The sequence below is a fragment of the Parambassis ranga genome, chromosome 10 (assembly GCF_900634625.1).
Source record: "Parambassis ranga chromosome 10, fParRan2.1, whole genome shotgun sequence".
Taxonomy (NCBI): domain Eukaryota; kingdom Metazoa; phylum Chordata; class Actinopteri; family Ambassidae; genus Parambassis; species Parambassis ranga.
The window spans coordinates 12,275,613-12,297,663 of record NC_041031.1 but is presented as its reverse complement, the minus strand read 5'-3'; the positions used below and the strand labels follow the sequence as shown (position 1 = coordinate 12,297,663).

The window sequence follows — 22,051 nt, the reverse complement described above, 5'->3', positions numbered from 1 at the left end:
TAGGCTAAATATCTGATCTAGTTTTTGTCATATTTCCAGCCTTACATGAAAAGGCTAGTGTTTGTTTTTACCTCTAGAGTTTAGCTAATGGCAGACAAATGCAAACATCTGTCAAAATCACAGCATTTACATTGTGTTTGAAAACTTGTCTGCTGATGAACTCAATTTCTTGTGTTCTCTGCAGGAACATTATTGAGTGTAGCCTGACATCTAGTGGCCCAGACATAGTACTACTATTAGTTGTTAGGACACAAGATATTAGTACTTCCTCCTCTGCCTAATTTTATTTATACTCCAATGCTTTCTATGATGTCTATATGACTCTTGACTGCTGAGCACCTGTAAATGCAACCCTCTAAATTTCCTGCTTGGCTCAACTCAGAGTGTCCTCACTTTGATTTAGATACATTTCCCCTGAATAAAGAACTAGATAAAGCTTTCAAAATAATGTATGTGGTGTTTCCCTCTGTCCTTTTTTAATCATTCCTAAATTGTTTCACAGATCTTTTTCCTGTCATAAATAGTTTTTGCCTACGGGAGGTTTTGTTTTCTCTCCCTGTTCTTTATCACTACTATTCTGTCTTTTAACTGGTTAATTCTTACCCCTGCTATTTTCTCCCTTCCTCCCCTGATCCTTTACAGAAACTCAAACGGCTGATTCCTGATGAGGTAGGTGTTATACAGCTTTTCTCCTTCACCTGTGTGCTTGACTCATCCATCTGTCATAGTGCATTTCTGTCACCGTCTGTCAAAAGAATGATCCACCATAACACCTTTGTTACCGACATGTGTTTTGTGCTGTATTGTACTCACATTTGATGTGCGTGTTTTCCAGATGCACACTGACTCGGCACATAGATCAGTAATGGCTCCATGTGTCTCAAACAAGAAAATGTCAAATTGTCAAACACATCATGGAGGGTCACTAGATCTGAATGTGCCAGAGTTACATGTACCTTTGGGTTAGTGTTTTTCCATGTGACACACACACACACACAAAGTCATTAAAATGGAGTGCTAAGCTTGCCTTTTGCAGTGTTTACTGTGCTGACTTTGTGTGTCAGTGTTTGCCACTAAAAAGCATTTAACAATTTCATGTTAAACAAAAGCCCTTTTCAGACATATTTTCAACATCTTAAATGGTCTTGTGGGTAGTATCTCAAAGTGTATTCAATAGATCTTATGTATGAGTTAAAGAGTTAGATCAAACATTATGAAGATGTTACAGTGTTGTTATACAAAACATATAGTACCAATCAAAGGTTTGGACACATCTGCTCATTTGACCTAAACCCAATTGAGATGTTCTGGTCTGCGCTGGATGGCAGAATGAAGGCAAAGCAGCCAACAAGAGATAACAAGAGAATGCCAAGAGTATGCAAAAGCTGTCATCAAAGATGGTTTGTCTGGTTTGTTTACAACATATTTCCATATGTGCTTTTCCATAGTTTTGATGTATTAGGTAATAATCTATAATGTTAAAAATAATACTGTGTTCAAACGTTTAACTGGTACTGTATCTTTTACCTTCTCAAACTGCAAATTTCAAGGGCTTGAGGGTAATGTTTTTCCTTGCATGTCTGAAAAGGGCTAATATTTCCACACTATAAGAGAAATAGTATTTAATATTACAGATGACACATGACAAGATACTGCAAGAATTATGGCTTGTAGTGTTTCTTACTGTCTAATCTGTGTCGTTTTGTGTGCTCATCCAGTTGGAGAGGTTCACCAGCATGAGGATGAAAAAGGACAAGGAGAAGCCTGGGCAACCGCCAAGTCAGCGGCACTCTTCAGCTGCCAGCTATGAGATCAATGCTCAGGGTGCCATGCTACATGATCATTCTGACGAATATGTCCTGGAACTTTTTGAACAGATGCTGGTAAGAACAATAGTAAAAGTGTGTGTATATGTATTGTTTGGAAAAGATGAACAATAGTTTTAGATTTATTTTTTTGTTGTTGTAAATACTACAAAAGTTTTCACTTTTCCTTGCCCCTCTGTTTCCCTAGGTGGATATGAACCTGAATGAGCAAAAGCAGCAGCCACTGAGAGAGAAAGACATCTTGATCAAGCGAGAGATGGTTTCGCAGTACCTCCATACATCCAAAGCTGTTAGTACCTACAATAAATATTGGTTAACATACACAATGCATTCCCTTGTATTGCAAAGCAAAGGACCTTTAAAATCTCTTCAAAGAAATAAATCACTATCTTTGATAGGCTGTATTTAGGAAGGAAACGTATTTAGGAATAGTTTAAAAAATGTTAGTAGTTCAACAGTGGACAACAATGTGTGTGCTGTGATGGTTGGTGTTTGTTTAACAGGGCCAAGACCAGAAGGAGAGCTCCAAGTCAGCAATGATGTACATTCAGGAGTTAAAGTCAGAATGCCGAGATGCGCAGCTGCTGAGCTGTCTGGAATCTCTACGTGTTTCGCTCAATAACAACCCTGTCAGGTAATTTATGACTATTTATTTTGTTCTTATGGCTTTGTGCTTCAGTATTTCTTAATTTAGAATAAAATGACGCATACTGCAATAAAGTAGAGAAAATACTCAAAAATAATGTTCTGTAATTCCAATGAATTAAATCTTCAACTTCAACATCACCAAACACTAGTGATGTCTGCCAAACATTTCACAGGAAAAGCTCAGGTGGGGAGTTTAATTAGGTATTCCTGTAGAATTGGTTTGATTATTGACAAGAAATTATATATCAGAGAGGGCATTGTTGACTGTTTATGTGCTCATCCATTTACAGGGCTTAAGGCTAACCCTACTAGAAGCCCTGTAACCCATTGTGAAAAATCTTAGGATTGAAAGCAGAAAATCTGTGTCTCTGTGTGCAGTTTCATTCACAGGGATATGTTCAGTAGCAATACTGTCATTACAAAACAAGAACCATAGCTTAAGAAATGTACATTTATAGGTGTACATAGATTGCCTCTGTATTGCCTATTTGTATGTATTTATTTTAAATATGCTAGAGAACAATTCAATGTGTGTGTAAACAACATGTTTTAAACAGAGAGAGTTGTGTGGAGAAATGTGCATCTATGCTTCTAAAATAGATTTTTTCCTGTGATTTGTTGCTGCAGAGGGCTTGGCTCAGGCCCAAAATATGTGTCAGTGGTTCGTTTCACCATTTTTGCAAGCACTCATTTCAGACACAAATCCAACACACTCTGAGTATATGATGTGACCCGTGAAGCTGACAAATCACTCCTCTCACACATAGGCCTGCACTACTGGACCTTCTCAATACTTATCCAACATGAAAAAAGTCAAAATTTGCACCTTTGCAAGTACCCTAGTTGTAAAAACTTGAATCGCAATCTGGAGCCCTAATTCAAGACTTGTGGTCTCAGTATATAAGACAATTTCCTTGTTTCCTAGAGAACTATTGATTCTGGCCAAGCAAATTTACTATCTCTGGAAGATGTTTCTTTTGAGCCTCTTTATTACCGTATTATTATTTTTCACTTCCACAGTCTACTACATTTTGTAGTGACACCAAACTCCAAATTAATTTAAATAGCAACTCTGAGCCAAACTGTAAACAGAAAATATTCCAGTATTATTGAAAAATTCTAAAGGCAAATGTTTGGACTAAAATGTAAACATATATACAAAGCACTAAGCACAAATTTTTTGTGTTTTTTGTCCCTTGCAGTTGGGTGCAGAATTTTGGAGATGAGGGCCTTGCTCTACTTTTGAATCTGCTCCGAAAACTACAGGAGGAGAAAGATGAAGTTAAATGTCAACATGAGATCATTCGCTGTCTAAAAGCCTTTATGAATAACAAGGTAAGAGCTCATTGGGCCTTTAGGTACATTAAAGTACCTACTGATGTTTTTGCTGCATGTACTTGTAATTCATAAAAATTTATTTTCTGTTATGACTGTGTAGTGTAGTAATTCCTCCACTAGAGGTCATTGTTATGTGAGAAACTACTAATGAAAAGGTACGGTACTATAAAGATAATTTTGAAAGACAAAACAACAGAAGAGACTTTGTTGGAAGTACTAATTAATGTTTATTGATTGAAGCTGATTTTAAAGTGGTCAGTCTTAGGTATACACTGTTTTTTATATAGGGCCCTGAAATTATGTTTTCTGTAGCAAACTTGTGGTATCATTGGCAAAGTTATTACAGGTATAGTATAGTATGTTATGTAGATAAAGAGAGACTTCTACTCCCTTTTTTTCCGAAAATAAACAATCTTATGAGAAATAAAAACTGTCCTTTTTATTTACTTTCTGAAAAGGAACCCAAACAACCTAACCTCAGTTTCCTTTCTGCTTTATTTTAGTATGGCCTAAAATCCATGTTGGAGTCAGACGAGGGAATTCCACTGCTGGTCAGAGCCATTAATCCCAGAGTGCCTCACATGATGGTGGATGCTGTCAAGCTTCTGTCTGCCATCTCCATTTTGGAACATCCTGAAAACCTGTAAGAATTATTAAGATATTGTGTCAGTGGACTAAATCCACTCTATACTGTTTAATTACAGTGGATTTAGCATCTTCACCACCGTTTAAGAATATTTAGTGTTGTGTAGCCTGCTGTGGAATTGAATAATAGATAAGTGTCATATTTTTCTGTTCTCTTTCAACTGCATGCCCTGTATCAATCAATGAATATACATATTGTATTCTCATTCTTCATTCAGTGGCAGTTTTTCATGTTATTTGATGTGAACTATATTTTGTAAATGTTTCAATAATTTGCTGTTTTTTTTTGTAGTCATGAGCGTGTTTTAGAGGCCATTACAGTAGAGGCAGAAAGACGGGACATTGAGAGGTTTCAGCCTCTCCTTTCTGGAATGAACATTCACAACATTGCTCTCAAGGTATACACTTCATACACAAACACATTACTAGTCTCCATGTGTGTTTTTGTTTGACAAATGACACCTAACCCAGCTGCATTTGAAAAACTGCACATGTTGCATCTACAGTTCAAAAGGCATGACAGATATTGTATATTAAAACAGATGTCATACCTAAAGATGTTTTTTTCTGGCAGGGTGGGTGCATGCAGCTAATCAATGCTTTGATTAGCCGAGGAGAAGAACTGGACTTCCGAATCCATATTCGTTCTGAACTGCTAAGACTTGGACTAAGAGACCAGCTAAAGGTACAGAAAACAATCTCATTTAATGTCTCTATCTCCCTCTCTCTTAAGGTGACTGTGAAACAACATACAACCTTGCTCTTTGTGTTTCGTATCCTTTCTGATACTCATGCTTCAAAAAACTTTATCTTAACTATCCAAACTGTCTCACTCCTGCTTTTTTTAACTCTCCACCTGTATGCCATCCCTTTCCCTGCAGGAGGTCCGGACAATAGAAAATGAAGAGTTGAGAGTGCAACTAATGGTGTTTGATGAGCAAGCTGAAGATGACTCTGAGGACCTCAAAGCACGTCTTGATGACATCCACACGGAAATGGAATATCCTTCTAATAGGCAAAATTATTACATTGTAGAAACTCTTAAGATCTACTTTAAACTGCCAAAGCTTTGTATTATTGTTGTTATTGCTCACATATTTGTGTAAACACAGTTGTATCCTACTACTGTGGGAAAAAAAAATCAGACAGCTGTACCTGGAATCAGTGTCTGACAAGCTCCTGAAAAGAACAGAAAGAACTTTAATATATTGTTGTAACAGTGTCTTTTGGCTGTTAAAAAGAAAATGTATTAGCTGTTGTACTTCTCCATGAGGCTTTTGATATGCAGTTATAATTTTCAGACACCAGGTGTCTCCCAGGATTACAATACACAGAGCCTGCCTTTCTCCTGCAACATTGATAACTGCCAGGACAGACATAATAAATACAATAATATCATATTACAGTTGGTCACATGAATTGTTAAAAACATTTTAAACATACTTATCTGATAGACAGAGCTGAGTTTTATATAAAACTGACCTTCTTAAAATTCCAATCTAGCAGACAGCTGCTAAAGTTTTATTTAATATTCATGTGATATTGACTGTGTTAAATAAGCCTTAATTACCTTTGTTTCAATGATGTGAGGGAGATTTTTGAGATCTTGGTGAACACTGTGAAGGACTCCAAGGCCGAAACCCACTTCCTGTCCCTGATGCAGCATCTGCTACTGATCCGTAACGATTACTGGGCCAGGTGACACATTCACACTCTTGTCAAGATGATAGTTTCTCACACCTATTCCGGCTCACACATTCAAATGTTGAAGTGGATTTCATGTTATACTTAAATATAACTTTTCTGCTATATTGACATGTAACTTTATGAGAAGTGAAACATAGAGTCAGGCTAATCATTAAATCTTCCTGAATGCCTTAGTGGGTCTAAAAGACTAGAATAATCTGTAGGCAATGGAGGAATAAAACTTGATTCCAACAACATTTAGACGGAATGCTTTTTCAGGATAGACTACCAACAACTGGAGACTAGATTATTAGGATTAACACAGAAAAAGACTTCTAGGTACCTTTCCAAAGCTGATGAAATTAATATCCATGAAGAAGCCAGATTCAATTTTAATAGAAATGAACACCACCAACTTTTACAACTAGAAAAGGGAGTATTACATTACATTAATGTCATGGCTTGTGTCACAGTATTCGAGGCAGGGTTTGTGGTCCATTCAGAAACTCCAGCAGTAAAATACAAGTTATGAGTTACATTGTTTGCCAACACTCAAAAAGCACATGGACCACTAAAATGAAATATTGTTGTGTAGAACTAAATCAGTGTAAATATTGTAAGTAAGCGACATGATTGATGAGACTGGAGTAGTTAGGTTGTCATGTTGTTTATCTTATTGGCTCCATTCAAGCTTTTTGTAGCAGTTTTGGGCTGCTCAAAACATATGGTCCCAGCTGAAGTCATTGTAGCTCTCCCTCCATCCTTCTCTTGCTCCTATTTAGCTTTTTCCATCCAGGTGATCCAGTGAAATACAATAGAGGTGGTCTCTAATGGACTCCACAGAGAGACAGGAAGTGAGGGTGGGGAGGGGGAGCTGTAGAGTGGCAGAAAATACAACCGGGTAATTACTCAGATGAAAAGAGAAGGGAGGTGGAAGGTGAGACAATAATGCAGAGGAAATTAAGAGTGAAGAAAATTGCTGCATAGAGTACCTGCTGCTTTGCCCCTTTTTATTCTTGGTCGGTTTCAATGAAGTGGAATTAGAGGCCTAGGAATTCAAATCTCATGTGTAATGTGTGGATACATAGTCGTCATATACAGACTATGCATGTACACAGTTGGCAAAAAGTTGAATGACTCATCTTCATGATTTTTGTAATACTTCTCACTAAGGCATACCTTATCATTGTGTATCCAATGTTGAAATGTGATTAATTTTAGATCACATATAATAAGATGTTGCCAAATACCGATTGATTTCACTTTGCCTCGATTTTCCAAAGGAACACTAGATGTCTCTCTCGCTCCATGGATAAATCTAAGCTTTTGGAAAAAAATAGATGGTAAAGGAGTCGAATAAGTGTTAGACAAAGGGAGAATGACTAAGAGAGAGTGAACCGGGAGGGAGGGAGACAGAATAAATAAAGTATTGAGTTTTTGACTCTGGCAGCATGTAATGGGGTCAGGGAATAAGACACCTCAAAAATTGAGTGTCTGTGTGAAGTTGGCTTGATCAGACATGGGGAGCTGGACATAAACCAGCACGCTCTTATGAAAACACTTGCACACAATCAATCTTTGTGACAAGAAACTCAAACTGTCATGCTAGCCAATCTCAGTTGGGAAGACAAAGTGACAAGCCATTTGTGTTCACACGTTTGTCTTAACAGATGAACCTACTTGCTCTTTGTCAGTTCAGTTCCTATTCTCACATGATATGCTAGATTTCTTGTGGTGGAATTATTAGTCACATACATTGGTTATAGTCATGTTTTATGACAACGTTCAAAGTGACAGATTTTCTTGTTTTAAGTGTCTTGTCTTCCCTATGTCTCTTTATTTTTTGTCATCTAATTGCTCCCTTTTTCCTGCAGGCCTCAGTACTACAAGTTTATAGACGAGTGTACCAGTCAGGTTGTACTTCACAGGAATGGGGCGGACCCTGACTTTAAGTGCCGTAACCTCAACCTCAACATTGAAAGCTTGATAGGTATGTTATCAGACCACAACATGCACACAGTCATGTCTCTCCTATTGTTTTACCTAGTGTCTTCTAGGCCATGACTCTAGACAATAGAGCAATATGCATGCACTCAAAAACACATGAACCAATTATAGTTGTGCTGAACCGAATCTGTGTAAATGTTTACCTGTATTTGTCATTTGACCTTTATCAGTCCAATCAATGATACAATTGCAGTGATGTCATCAATGTCACTACAAATTGTTTGTAATTTGACTGTAACACGTTACATTTCCCAGAAGCACCACAGGGTGGAGCCAGAGAGGGGTGTGCATTAGTGTGGGTTGATTTGTGCTACAGGCTCGTAACATCATGAAAGGGTGATTGTATATAAATAATTTTTTTCTAAAACATAATTTTAGTACTTTAGGGACTTAAGTTTCAACTTCTGGTGGTGGGGTATGCATTAATATAATAAGACAATAGTCCTCATTCTCTGCTGGTATCTCCTCTTTTGCCTGCAGCAGTGAGGCGCACATGAGACTTTTATGTTGGGATCAAAAAAGAATTGGGGCTAGTTTACGGTTTGCCACAACTAGTTTGTAAGATGTTCTGTTCAGCCAGGTTTCCAAAACCAAGAAGAAAGACCTGAAAACCGGCCTAGAGTTGTGTGTTGACCAAACAGTGTAACAAGTTAAAGAAGAGAAGAGGCAAAGCATTTAAGCCCTTTTCTTACCATTTCAGAGCTGACCGTTTACTGTGAACTACTGGACAAGAATGTCAAATTGCCTGTTTTGTAAAGTTTCAGAAATTGATGGGGAGCTTCACAGGGGGTTTACAGCCACTGATCATTTTTCTGACCCACTCTGTGAATACAAATGTGGAATGTGGCGGTTTCAACATAAGCTAATCATTTTTGGGGGAAAGTGGCAATTGCATATACCTAGGTAGATTTGTAGAATTGAGTGGCACTTCTAAATGATCGTCAACAATAGTAAGCTAAACCACAGTTGACTGGAAGTGCGGGCCATATCTCAAGAGTTCAGTGCTCTTTATGGCAGGTCTCTGTTGCTCACCACAGGAGGCTTTAATTGCACTGCTTCTAAATGCGTCCTGACACACACGCACATACACAGGCTGGCTGCCCTCCTTTAAGCCTGCCAGAGTTATTATTGGTGGAAAGCAGCCCAATTCTGCCCTGCATGCATTATTTAGTGTTTTTCTTTGAACTCTGAAATTCAGCACAGTTTTCCCCTACATTCTGTCTCCCTTAGTGCTCTCTATTCAAAGTTTGTCCCATTTAGCCTAGCCACCATGACAGAAGTACACCCCCTCCCCCTAACCATTACACATCCAATATCCATGTAAACTCATACACAAATGCACACTCTGGAAGTGTATATAGTTGGTATATTTTGTGATGTTCTTTCATCTGGTAAAACATTCACTTTCACATTTTGTCTGCATTGCAGAGAGAAAGAGAAATAGACAGAGTTCAGAGTTTGTTTTCCACCACCAATGCTTCCTCTATGAGTTCATATAATTTTCTATTCCAGAGTTCCATCTTTGCGATCTGTCTGCTTGATCCCCCCTCCTGGGCATCATGATTAGCTGTCTTTGATCCAGTGACATTGTGGCATTCATCTTCATGTTAATTAGCTCTTTTATTGAACACACTTGGTAAGCCTATCAGCACTGAACCACCTGTAGACCTTGCAATTATTCTGTAGAAGTACCCTGTTGGTCAGACTGTGTCCTTCTCAGTCCTCTGCCAAGCTAAGTCTCTGTTAATGCATTACACCACAGTTTTTGGCCATTCTTTTAGGTTTTTTGAAACAAAAGAAATGGTGACGCGTAGTCTGACAAAGCTATGTAATGTAGTGCTTAAAGGGAAATGATGTGTGGAAACAACAAATAGAACTCTGTTGTAATGAAATGCCTCTACAGATCGCCTCATAGATCTTAACTTTGAGTAGTGTGATAAGGGAAGAATAGGGAGACAGATGGGATGCTTGCTCTGTGTGTATGTGCCTGCTTGTGAATTTATGCGAGTACACACAGCATGTGCCAGACTGAAGGGTACGATGTCTTCACAGCCAAACATGTGCAGGTATGTTGTCAGATCCCTTATCTTATCTGCCACCTCGTTATCTTTTCCTTTCTTCTGTCCTTTCTGTTTGTCCACAGACAATATGGTGGACCAGACCAAGGTGGAAGCTAGCGAGACCAAAGCCACTGAGCTGGGGAAGAAGGTGAAATACACACAGAAATACATCACACACATTAATGGCATGACTTGAAGGCATTAGCGTGTCAACCTGAAAGCATGCAAGCTATTACAGCAGTCATCGAGACACTAAAGACTGTAATACATTGTAAGAGCTTTCCCCTCGCACACATATGCTTTGAGATGAAATTCTTTGTGGTCGCTATTTGCGTGACACGATATATACAAAAGAGAGTAACACAGAGTGACCAAGAAAATGGGCATACACACATCTGACATGAACCTGAAAGAAAAATACTCTTTTAGGCTAGCTGAAAACACACACGGTCACACAAGGGGGTAAATGCCTTGATTGTGATGTGCTACTACCCTGATGTTTCTGTCCCAGTGACAAGATAATTGCAAAGAGTGAGCTATAACTAACTGTCATTCTTGCACACATAAAGACTCAATGTCTGAAACAGGATCATATCAATAGAATGCATGCATATCCACAAAAGCAGCCATTACATGAACACCCTTGGATTCATTTTCATTGACCACATACACCAGAAGGCTAGTTGTGGATGATAGGGTAATTGCAGACAGTCTCTTTGGCAGGAATTAGGGATGAGGCTGTCGGTATACTGACAGTGAGAGTAACAGATCTGCTGTCTGCAAATTAAACAGCCATGTGCGTCTGTGTGTTCATCCAGTCATCTGTTTAAATACTCTTATCCTATTTGTCAAGTGTGCTAGAAGAAAAATCCTTGAACATTTATGTAAGGAAGGAATTTAAAATGGGGTAAGGCTTTAAAATGAAAGTGTGAAATGCACTCAAGCATCCTAACTCAATAATTGACACTAATTTGCAGTGTAAATTATACAATGAAACTGAAAGCACTAGACTGCAAGAAATGGCCCCAACACGTCTTTTTGATATGAAGACTGCTGCCTCTTCAAAAGGAATCCTGAAAGCTTGTGCATGCAAACACACTGCTCCCATATTTTATTGGAGATCACTAGTCATCCTTCAAATGAGATGTTTATAAAACAATTTCTCTTGGAAGATTTTACCCTTCAGTCAAACTTTTTTTACACAGTGTTTGTCTTATAACAAGTCTTTGTTATATAACAAAATACAGGGCAGAGAACATCAGTTTTATCAATATCAATATTAAAGTTTCACTACCAGGCTGAAGTCAATCCCAGAAGTGTAATACAAAAAAAATCTTGTACAGTTGTATACAGTAGTATTAATAGAAGTCCTAGCTTAATGCTACTTTTGATGTAGTAGTACAGTATATTGTATGTTAAGAACAATAAGTTATGAGACTTTTTTGACTTTTTTGAGTGCTTTGACACCTGTAGCATTTAGTTCATATAAATTATGTGGCAGTGTAAATTCAGTTATCACATTTAGATACATACCAGCTATTCCACCAAGACCCCTGAGTGGTGCATTTTGCATTCTGCTGGTGTCGTATCACCTGGTATACCTCCCAGTTAATTACCAGTTATGAGCGAGAAAAACATTGTTTACTGCAATGTAGAGACTACTTAACATGTGGAGAATGATAAAGAATACTAAAGATCTCCGTAACTATGACTGTGTCACATGTTTTTTTAGCTGGATGCAGAGTTGACGGCGCGCCACGAGTTGCAGGTGGAGATGAAGAAACTGGAGTGTGACTATGAACAGAAGCTGCAGGACTTGAGCCAAGAGAAGGAACAGCTGGCTTTTTCTAAGCAGGAGCGAGAAAAGGAGAACCAGGGACTACAACAACAGCTGAAAACTTTGCAAAAGCAGGTACACAACATTACATGCAAAACACATACTTGTATCAATCTGGGATTGCACTGTTCCAAGTAACTTTACAAATTATAAAGGCACAAGTTCTCCAGATTAGAATTAAAAATGAATCCATGCCCAACACACTAAAGCAAATTTCAGACAGCATTTCCAAAAATTGGTTGATGCATAAAATTAAAGTTAAACGCACACAGGAAAAAAAATAAAACTGCAAAAAATAAAATATTTCAAGGCTTAGAGAAATATTGTATGTCTAAGCACCAAAAAAGTGGCCCAACATCTATCCACACCCACACAAACACAGAACCCCTCTGGCCTTAAGTGATTTAGCCAACTGTGAGCATGGCATGAAAAGAGGCAGAAAAAAACTAAAAAAATATTGTGAGAAGAAGCCAAATCCTTCACAGATTAAGAATTTAAAATAAAAATGCGGCCCAGAAATGGGTCTGTAAAGAGTGACTAAAGATTGAAAAAAAAAAAAGAAGAAAGGAGAAGGATGGAGATGGGACAAACAGAATTTTTCAGGCCTGTGTGTGTGTGCATGCTTCTATGTGTATATGGGGGGGGGGGGCAAAGATAAGAATTGTTTAGCTGTCAGTGTCCTGCTGCCACACCAGCTGGACTCTGCCTAACAGTGACACCCAGGCTCACAAACACACCAAGTGACCCAGAACAGTCTGCCTCTGTGCATATGTGCTCATAATCACATGAAGATGTTCCTGTGTGTGTGTGGGGACCTGTCAGTTAGAGAACTACACAACTTCCAAAATGAGTTTCATCCAATATGGCTGATGCCAGCACAGTCATCTTCTCACTATGCAGAAACACACACACACACACAACCGCACTGGTTGTCCAAAGCATCAACAGCATCTCAAGCCAGGCATCAAACAATCTTCTCATACTTAGATGGCTCACTTTCTCTGTGTTTGAGGCAATGCCCATCGAAGATTTCTTCACATGTAGAGATCTCTCACTGTCCCGCCATGTGATGCTGTGCCCAATTTTTCATCTGCTGCCTCACTAAGAAAGCCAGCCTCGGCAGCTCTTTGTGTCTGTTACTGTCTTCTTTTCAAAGTCAGAGGAAACGACACAAACAATTTGTTACGCTACATACAGACACTGCTTCACAAAGTCATGTATGCAGTTTTCACACTTTCTACTTTCAGTTTTTACACTAAGTGTGAATGCATGCAGGATACTAACATCTCAACACACTTCCATGTTAAAATGCCTCTACTGTATTTCCATGCACTTTGTAATTTGTTTTATTAGCTGACTAAATTTAAAGACATTTTTCACATGAATAATGACCTCAGTGATGTAAAAAATCTTTCTCTATTCCACTGTTCAAAAAACAAAAAACAAACAAACAAACATTCATCCTAATTTGTAATGTAGAAGTTGTCTTCTTTAAAACTTTCATTTTCCTTTAAATTCCTCTGTGGACTTAATTCCCTCCTGCTGTGTTTTTTTTCTGTGTGCCTTGTCTTCCACTCTCACTCCATCTCTCCCAAAGCTCAGTCTTACCCAGCCTCTAATCATGCTTTCCTCTCTTTTGTTCTTTTTTCCTTTGATGGCATGTATATTTATTGAAAAAGGAAATTGCCAAGTCTATACAAAATTAATGTCAATTCCAGGAATACTTTGTATGCATGCCAGTAGCTATAATTAGTGTATATTTTTACAGTGAAGATAGACAGTAGTGTGTCCAATTGAACATATTTAAAATGCATAAAAATACTTATGTCTCTGCAGATGGAAAAGCTAACTAAGGATCTGGAAGAGGCCAAAACTAAAGTGGTCACAGTTACTGTTCCTGTGCCAACACCTGGATTGCCCCCTCCGCCACCACCTCCACCTCTTCCAGGCCAGAATGCAGGAGTGCCCCGTCCGCCTCCGCCCCCACCCCTACCTGGCCATGCAGCCATAACTTTTCCGCAAGCCCCACCCCCTCCTCCTTTACCTGGTATGCCAGGACCCCCACCACCCCCACCCCTCCCTGGCATGCCAGGACCCCCACCACCCCCACCCCTCCCTGGCATGCCAGGACCCCCACCACCCCCACCCCTCCCTGGCATGGCAGGACCGCCACCACCCCCACCACTCCCTGGAATGTCAGGACCACCACCACCTCCACCTTTACCTGGGATGGGGCCCCCACCACCACCACCACCGCCTGGGGGTCCTGGTATTCCTCCACCACCCATGGGCCTAGGAATGCCCCCACCTCCCCTTTTTGGCATGGGAGGTTGGGGTGCCCCTGCACCACCTTCCTTACCTTACGGTCTCCAGCCTAAAAAGGAATACAAACCTGAGGTCCAGCTGAAGAGAGCCAACTGGAGCAAGGTCGGTTCTAAGACAAGATGGTTTAATATTTATAAGTGATTGCACAAATGTTATAGTAATTTGACATAATAATATAGATCAATAGATGTGATATAAAAATATCTTATATGTGTAATATATCTTTATGTGTATTAACCCATATGCTTAATCATTTTGGTCAACTGGTGAGCGATGGGGTTTTTTGATGTTAGGTTAAATATGGGCCAAAATTGGGCTGCATTTGCCTGTGATGAATTGTATCCTTTGGCATCCTTGATGCCAAATATTACACATAACATTTTAAAATTTGGTGGTTGGTTAAAATTAATTTTATATTGGTCAGTATGTCAGTTATGTGCAGTGTTCAACAATACAGTCTAAAATGGCTAAGTGCGCTTCTGTGTGTTCAGCAATTTGAGAGGCATGTGAAATGGAGCTTTAACAGTGTGATGCTGACCTGAAGTGACTTGCATGCATACTTGTAGCTCATGACTATATGCTTCATGTTCTTCTTCTCCCTCTCATCCGTGATTGTTAAAACATCAAAACGACCCTCTGTCTTTCTTTAGCCTAAAGCTAATGTTTAATGGCTTCAGCAGACTTCATCAGCATTTAGCTTCTCTCCCTCTCTTTCCCTCTCTCTCTTGCTCTCTTTCTCCCTCTCGCTCTTTCTCTGCTGGGCTGAGTGTTTGACAAGGATGTCACAGAAATTGCTTTTTAATAAGCCTTCTTCTTTTAACTGCACCACTGAAAGATAATTAAATTGCTGCTAGAAAGGATGGTATTCTTTTGTAATTTAAATTAACTTTTTTTTCTGGCTGGGTCTCATCCTCCTTTTTGCATGCTCTCTTGCTTTCTTTCTTGCTCCTTCAGCTCATCCCCGTATCACATTTCTTTTCCTTGGTCTCTGTCTTTTCTGTCCTACTCCCATCCCTGAGGCTTTGTCCATAATGAAAGGCCTGATATCTGTAAATTTTCTACCATTGCATTCTCACTCACTCTCTGTTTCCCTTTCTCTCTTTCTCTTTTCCCTTGATAAGAACATTCAGAAAGTGAAGAAAAAAAACATGCAAAGTTAATTGTGAAAGAGCACCCAAGTAAGGGTAATGAGGGGAAAAAAAGAAATGGGGGGGAGTGGAACCCAGTGAATGTCTTTTATTTCTGTGTGAGAAGCTCTGAAGCTCAAGACGCTTTGTGGAAGAGACAGTATGCGATGATTAGAGAAAATGACTACTTGTTTCCTCACTTTCCTCTTTGTGTCTTCCTTCCTTCATCCTCCTCCCCTCCCTCTACTATCATACCCCTGCCTCTTTCTTTTGTTCTTGTGACTTCTTTATCTGTTCATCTCATTGTTTGCCAGGTGCACAGTTGACCATTTATAGAAAATTGAGTCAAATTTGATTATATGGATAATATGGTTATCTGACAGATACTGTTTATCTCTCTCCTTTTCTGATTTCCTCCCTCTGTCTTACTTACTGGCATTTCTCTGTCTTAGATTGGACCCGAGGACCTCTCTGAGAGCAGTTTCTGGACCAAAGCAAAAGAGGACCAATTTGAAAACGATGAACTCTTTGCCAAACTCACCTTAGCCTTTTCTTCACAGACCAAGAGTGAGTGTGTAACCTGTGTATTTTTTACGCCTTGTTTTCATGATGCTGTTGTACAGTAATGAAAAATGCCTTGCTTTGCTTTCTTTTGCTTTTTTTTTCCTGTTCTGCATCCATCCCTTCTACCCTGGGCTTCATATCCTGCTCTCCTTCCATCAGCCACTAAAGGTAAGAATATCACTCACACACTCTTCCATTTAGTTCCTTTTTACACATCTTGTCCAGTCTTACTTGCCTTCTTGTTTTTCTCCTTGGAGTAAACATTGTGCATTTACATTATTCATAAACAGCGTGTCAAAACAGCATCTCACACTAGTTCATGAATAAACCACCCACACCTGTGTCTGTATATGTGTTTATCGTCTCGATGCGCAGACTGAACCCTCACTACTGGGTGATATGAATTGGGACTTTGGGACAGAGGGGGAAACTGACAAAGGAAGGAGGGAAGTGGGGAGGGATAAGGAGAAGGTCACTGATGTCCTTTGACTAGCCACCTGCTGTCCTGGCACAAAGCGCTGACACACAAGTGTGCTCTCACACATGCACACCTGTCCACTCGTATCACCTTGTCCCAGTGTCACTGAGCCTTCTGCTCTAACTTCTTCATATTCAAATCATAAGCAGGACACCAAGAACTCACAAACAGTGTGTGTGGGTGTATATATAATTTCATCTGACCTTCAGATTGAGTCTCAGTACACATCAACACAAACAGACTCTTGCTCACGTCATATACATAAACAGAAGTGCACATGCACACATGACTGATGCTAGCTGTTGATGTCAGTTAAATGTCACCGTTGGCAGCTGTCCCATCTGCATTCACCTGTATGGCACGTCTTGACGTCCGCCTGTCACTCTATGATCTCTCTGCTTCCTTTGGCCTTTGCACCCATGCCTTCCCTTTTTATTGGCTAAGACAGCCACCTATTCTAGAGGATGTCTAATAACCTTTTTGGAGTGCTCTGTATAAAGACACAGTGGCCTTTTCATCAGCCTGCACCTGTCTGTACGTCGGCTTGTGTGAATAGTGGTTGTGGAGAGTGGTGAGCTGTGTTCATGTTTTCCTGAGCATGTTTTGAATCTTTTGTAATTTTAAAGTTAGGAATAAATTATTTGTAAGGATTAAACTGGCATTTCATTGAAATGTAAAATCATCGTAGGGGTTTGTGAGCACTTGTTTGTGTGTGTGTGCAAGTGTGTGGTTTAGTTCATATAGTGTGAATTAAATAAGCAACTCCGTGGTCTTGAAAATGGAACCTTGAACCATTGGCCTTCTTTGTCTGACTTAAACATTATGCTCAAGGCCTAATACATTTTTCCTGACAACGCCATCCTTCTCCATATTCCTCACCTCTGGAAGCTTGTCTTCAGCCTTCCTTATTTGCCTGTTTCTCCTCTTCTTCTTCTGCTGCTCATTCCTTGTTACCCACCAGAAGCACACTGACACCACACCAAGCCACTTCTGACCCATCCTAACCTTTCCTCCTCCTCTTCATCAGCTGCCTAGCAGCTGGATTTGCAAGGACACACACACACACACACCCACACAGAAAACAGACATGCTGTTGGTAGTGTGCTCTGGGCAGGGTCAGAGGTGTCGACCTCTGCTACTTTGTCAAACAGCAGAGACATGATGGTGAGAGGCACGTCCTCTGGCAAATGGAGCTCTCATGGATACAGTATGCAAATGTCTGCTTTAAAATGTTTCTCCTCAAATAATAGTTATTTACATTTTAGGCTCTACATCTCTATGGATGTATAATTATTTGGTATCTGCTGGAACTGAAGTTGTCTCTCAAGCTGTTGAATATACCAGTGTATAATGGATCTAATCTCCTTTAGCTGCATCAAAGTCAATGCTCTGACTCAGACCTCCTTCTCTCTGACAAAACTGTGTGTCTATGCTGAACCCAATTTTCAATAAAGCTACATTTACCCTGATTTATTGTGGTCTAGGCTGTTTTAAAGAAAAAGTGGGTAGTGCACACTTTATTTTTCAAGTGTAAGGGGAGTGATGTCCACTGTAACTGTAACTAGTCTTTTTTTAAATGAGCTATGTGTTTTTACAAAGGGGCTTGTGTATTGTAAAAGATCATAGGCAGGAAGTATATCCCAGAATCCTCCCTTAAGCTGTCAGTTCTTTATACGTCACTTTGAGGTGTTTGTTTTCTGCTTTTTAAGTGTTAACATTTCTTCCCTCTAATAATAACATTCGTTTTTGGGAATTCAGACAGTCCTTTCTGTGCATACTGTTTTGGAAAGTGTAGGACAGTGTAAGGATATACATGTATATACACACACACACATATATAGAGTGTACGTGGCTTTTTTCCCTTATTGCCGATTCTGCCTTTTATAGTAGGTGCCTTTTGAAGTCAGCACCTCAGATAGCCCAATTAGCAAAAGAATGAGAGAAGCGAGAAACAGGGAAAGGAGGAGGTGGATGTGGGTGAAATAAAGAGCGAGCTGAGGGAAAGTCTGGGTTGGGGGTGCATTGGTGATTAATTTGATTTGGGAGAGAAAAGGGCCAGGAGCATATATAGTTATTAATCCTCATAATGGGAGGATCATTTTCATATCCCAATTCTCCAGCGTTACTGTCTTTGTGGCTGCGTTTCTACGCTCTGGTATAGTATGCTGTCCTCATTCCTCTTTTCTGGTGTAGATCCTCCCACTCCAGTGAGGCCCTTTGTGATGCCATTTGATGTGTACCACTGTAACACACCAACACATGTAACAGTACCTTCTAGTATTGCACTGACTTCCCATAACTTTCAAAAACATTTATTGCCGGTCAGTGTGTGTTTGTCAGTACAAAGGTGTCTTGTGTATGTGCATGAGAGAGTGGGTGAGCTAGCTCAGCCACATTTACAGACCAATTATAATAAGTCGTTTGATCTCCCAGTGTTCTGATGAAATCAATTTCCTATTTTGTGTTTGAGTTGGAGAAAGGATACATGTTCCTATTTGCTAAGTTTTCTCTTAGGTCTGCTCCATTTGCTTTTCACCTTAATGAGCCACCAATCAGTGAGAAAGTACCTGCTGTGTGTGTGTGTGTGTGTGTGTGTGTGCGTGCGCGCCTGTGTATGCGTGCATATTTACTTGCCTGGGGCCTCTCAAGGGCTGTAGACCAATCAGTTAAAGGGATGAGAGATGTAATATATTAGCAATAAAAGACCAAGAGGCATGGGGAGTTATGGTGCAGTGTTGATTAGTCCATTACATCTTCTGCTAACTAGAGCTCACAACATTTGCTCATTGTTTTTGTTACAGTAAACTGGCTCAAGGTCAGTGTAAGTCGGAGACAAAGATCTGTACTGACAAAATGGCTGTGCCCTTCGCACAGTTCTTTACAACAGGGTCATTCCATGTTAAATCATCCAGGGCTGTGTGATGACCCCCTCAGATATTTTTCAAGAAATTCACTGATGTACATCTATCAATATTATAGAGAAACCCAGAGTTTTAGGACTGTACGTGTAACCAAAATATAGCTCTTTGAAATGTTGGTCGATTTGCTGTCAGCCAGGTTTAAGCTTTTACTGCATGGCCTTTGTTGCATTTAGGAATCAGGTGTGTGTCTAAAAATGGCCGAAAGCCAATAAACACAAACATTTTTTAACTTTTATGCATCACTGGTCTGTAAATATAGAAGATAGAGAGTTGATATTTGGTATAATTATAGTGGTAATATGTCTCTACCAGGAAATACCACCAGTATATCTATATTGAAGAAGAGGGAGACTGTACTTTTCATGCTCTTGCCTCCCACTGTCCTCTTCTCTTTTATTGTAGTTCATTAACGCAACCACAGTCTACATGTAGAAGGTGTTTATTTTTCTGCTTTTGGTTCTCTTTAAGTCAGAGCCACGAAACAAGGATTACTCGGTGCGTGTGTGTGTTCATTTGTGTGTATAATTAGGAAGAGTTTTACATAACAGTTTATAGGATGTGTAGACTCACAGCTGCAGTCTCCTGAGACCGTTTAAAATATGTACTAATAAACCGCTTAGATGACTAAATAAGGGATGGGCGCACTGTAATAAGCAGTAAATCTGTGCATGTCTCTATGCTGTTGCAACTGTGTGAAGTTAGTACTAGCTTTGAAAAGCTTGTGTATAATATATAACGTCCCTGTAAGCATGTGTATATCTCTGTTTGTATGTTTTTATAGGAATTGCCTACAGTAGCAGACCTAGTTAATAAATTGTGTTCAAACTGGAGCTACAAAAAGAGAAGCAGGTTAATGCCATTAGGGTCACTAATGGTCTATAAAGTGCTGGGGAGAATATCACACTATGCTTTCCATCTCTTGTCTGTTTCACATTCCATTTGTTGATTTTAGCCATTTCTTTTCCTATATTTATATCTGTATTCCCTATTTTCTCCTCCTCCATTTTCCACGAATAGTCACCCAGAGGTCAGTGTACGGTGGTGGTCTGTCCATCCATTTTCTGCTGCTGGCCAGAATGATGCCAAGCAAATTAGTCCAGACATACATCTGACAAGCAGTGTTTTGCAGTTACTTTTGGCTAGATTACAATGCGTTTCCAGACCAGAATAGACAAAAAAAATTGTCAAGGGTGTTATGGGTCTCCTCCTGGATTTTCAATCCGTTGGATATGCCTGGAAATCCTTTATTGGAAGGCAGTGAATCAGGCTTAGCCCTCCTTGGCTAGTTCCTTTCATCCTAAAGCTACTCTAACTCATTTCTCCAAGCTCTTAACCCCATCTTGAAGGATTCACCTAGCCACCCTGCAAAGGTTATTTGGGCCATTTTTATTGGTAATTATAGGTGAGATCTTGAACTGCCTTCACTACAACTGTCTGGTGCATTGCCCACATTACTGCTGACACTTGAGCGTTTTGCTGGTTGATCTCACTGTCCTCATTTTTGTCCTCATTCATGAATAAGACCCTAAATTAGCTGAACTATCTGGATGGCAGGAAGCCAGAGCTACATATAGATAATAGAGCTACATCATCTGCAAAGAGCCAAGACCAATCTGAAGGTTTCTAGACCAAACAGTGTCCTCCCCATGCTACAACTTAAAAGCCTGTGGAAGAATCCTGGGCCAGATTGTCTAAACAGCGCCTAAAATTCTCTATTTAGACAAAATATAGACTAGTTTTGCAATAAGCATATATAAGCTGCAAATGAAAGATTTGATGTCAATAGGTTGTATTTGTTGGTGTGTATTTGTGTGTACATTCAAGTGTTTATGTCTACTAGTGCTTAAATTTAATCCAAGCTATACCTCTTAAGCCCCCCTGCCAGTAGCAGTGCATTAGGTTGGCTTTGCTAAGCCTCAGTCTGTATTCTCGGGCTGGGAAACAGCAAACCGTTCCCTCATTCACCAACCCTTTATGGTTACAGAACAGCCACAAAACGCTGCTCATTCATCAGGCCTTATCACGTTCAAACACATCTGTGCATGCTCTTATTGGCTCTCATTGCCAACTGCAACAGCTCACTTATATACACAAACAGAAGCATATGCTTATACATACACGTGTAAGCATGCTCACACACACACACACTTTTGCTTTTGTCCCACTCACATTCTCCTCATTCCATTCCTCCTTCCATCCCTCCCTCGTTACATCTTTCTCTACACTGTTTTACATGCAAATGAGCTAAGTGTACTCATGCCGAAGCATTACCACTGTGTGTGCCTAATCTCCTTGCTGCCTTTTCTCTTTCCGGGAGATTATCCTGTTTTTAGATGGAATAGGCCCTCTACGCTTCACTTAGCTCCTCTCCCCTCTACCAGTGAGGCAGTTGGTCAGCTAGCCAGGCAGCCATCCTGCCAGCATCCCAATTTTTCATCCTACTACCATTACCATTGAAATGTTCCTGGTGATATGACAGCTGAGCAGCAGATGAGAGAACCTGTGTGTGTTGATATGTGCATACTTGTTGTGTGTTTGTAATCTGTCTGTGAGTGTATGGTTAATGAAGGATTGGCTGATAAGCTCAAA

The 22,051-nt window shown here is 39.8% G+C and overlaps 1 protein-coding gene across 4 annotated transcripts in view; it reads left to right on the top strand.

Annotated features, from left to right (window-relative positions):
- diaph1 (diaphanous related formin 1) overlaps positions 1–22,051 on the top strand; it is a 74,089-nt gene that overhangs the window by 13,097 nt on the left and 38,941 nt on the right. For 2 of the 4 annotated variants that reach the window (XM_028415453.1, XM_028415455.1), the window contains exons 2-17: positions 643–669; positions 1,719–1,883; positions 2,014–2,115; positions 2,330–2,460; positions 3,677–3,809; positions 4,316–4,455; positions 4,750–4,855; positions 5,032–5,142; positions 5,339–5,457; positions 6,039–6,155; positions 8,018–8,133; positions 10,294–10,358; positions 11,943–12,122; positions 13,884–14,474; positions 15,952–16,066; positions 16,223–16,231. In XM_028415453.1, coding sequence (XP_028271254.1) covers positions 643–669; positions 1,719–1,883; positions 2,014–2,115; positions 2,330–2,460; positions 3,677–3,809; positions 4,316–4,455; positions 4,750–4,855; positions 5,032–5,142; positions 5,339–5,457; positions 6,039–6,155; positions 8,018–8,133; positions 10,294–10,358; positions 11,943–12,122; positions 13,884–14,474; positions 15,952–16,066; positions 16,223–16,231 — 2,227 coding nt within the window. The remainder of the gene's footprint in view (positions 1–642; positions 670–1,718; positions 1,884–2,013; positions 2,116–2,329; positions 2,461–3,676; positions 3,810–4,315; positions 4,456–4,749; positions 4,856–5,031; positions 5,143–5,338; positions 5,458–6,038; positions 6,156–8,017; positions 8,134–10,293; positions 10,359–11,942; positions 12,123–13,883; positions 14,475–15,951; positions 16,067–16,222; positions 16,232–22,051) is intronic. The other 2 variants (XM_028415456.1, XM_028415454.1) reach the window with 2 other exon arrangements.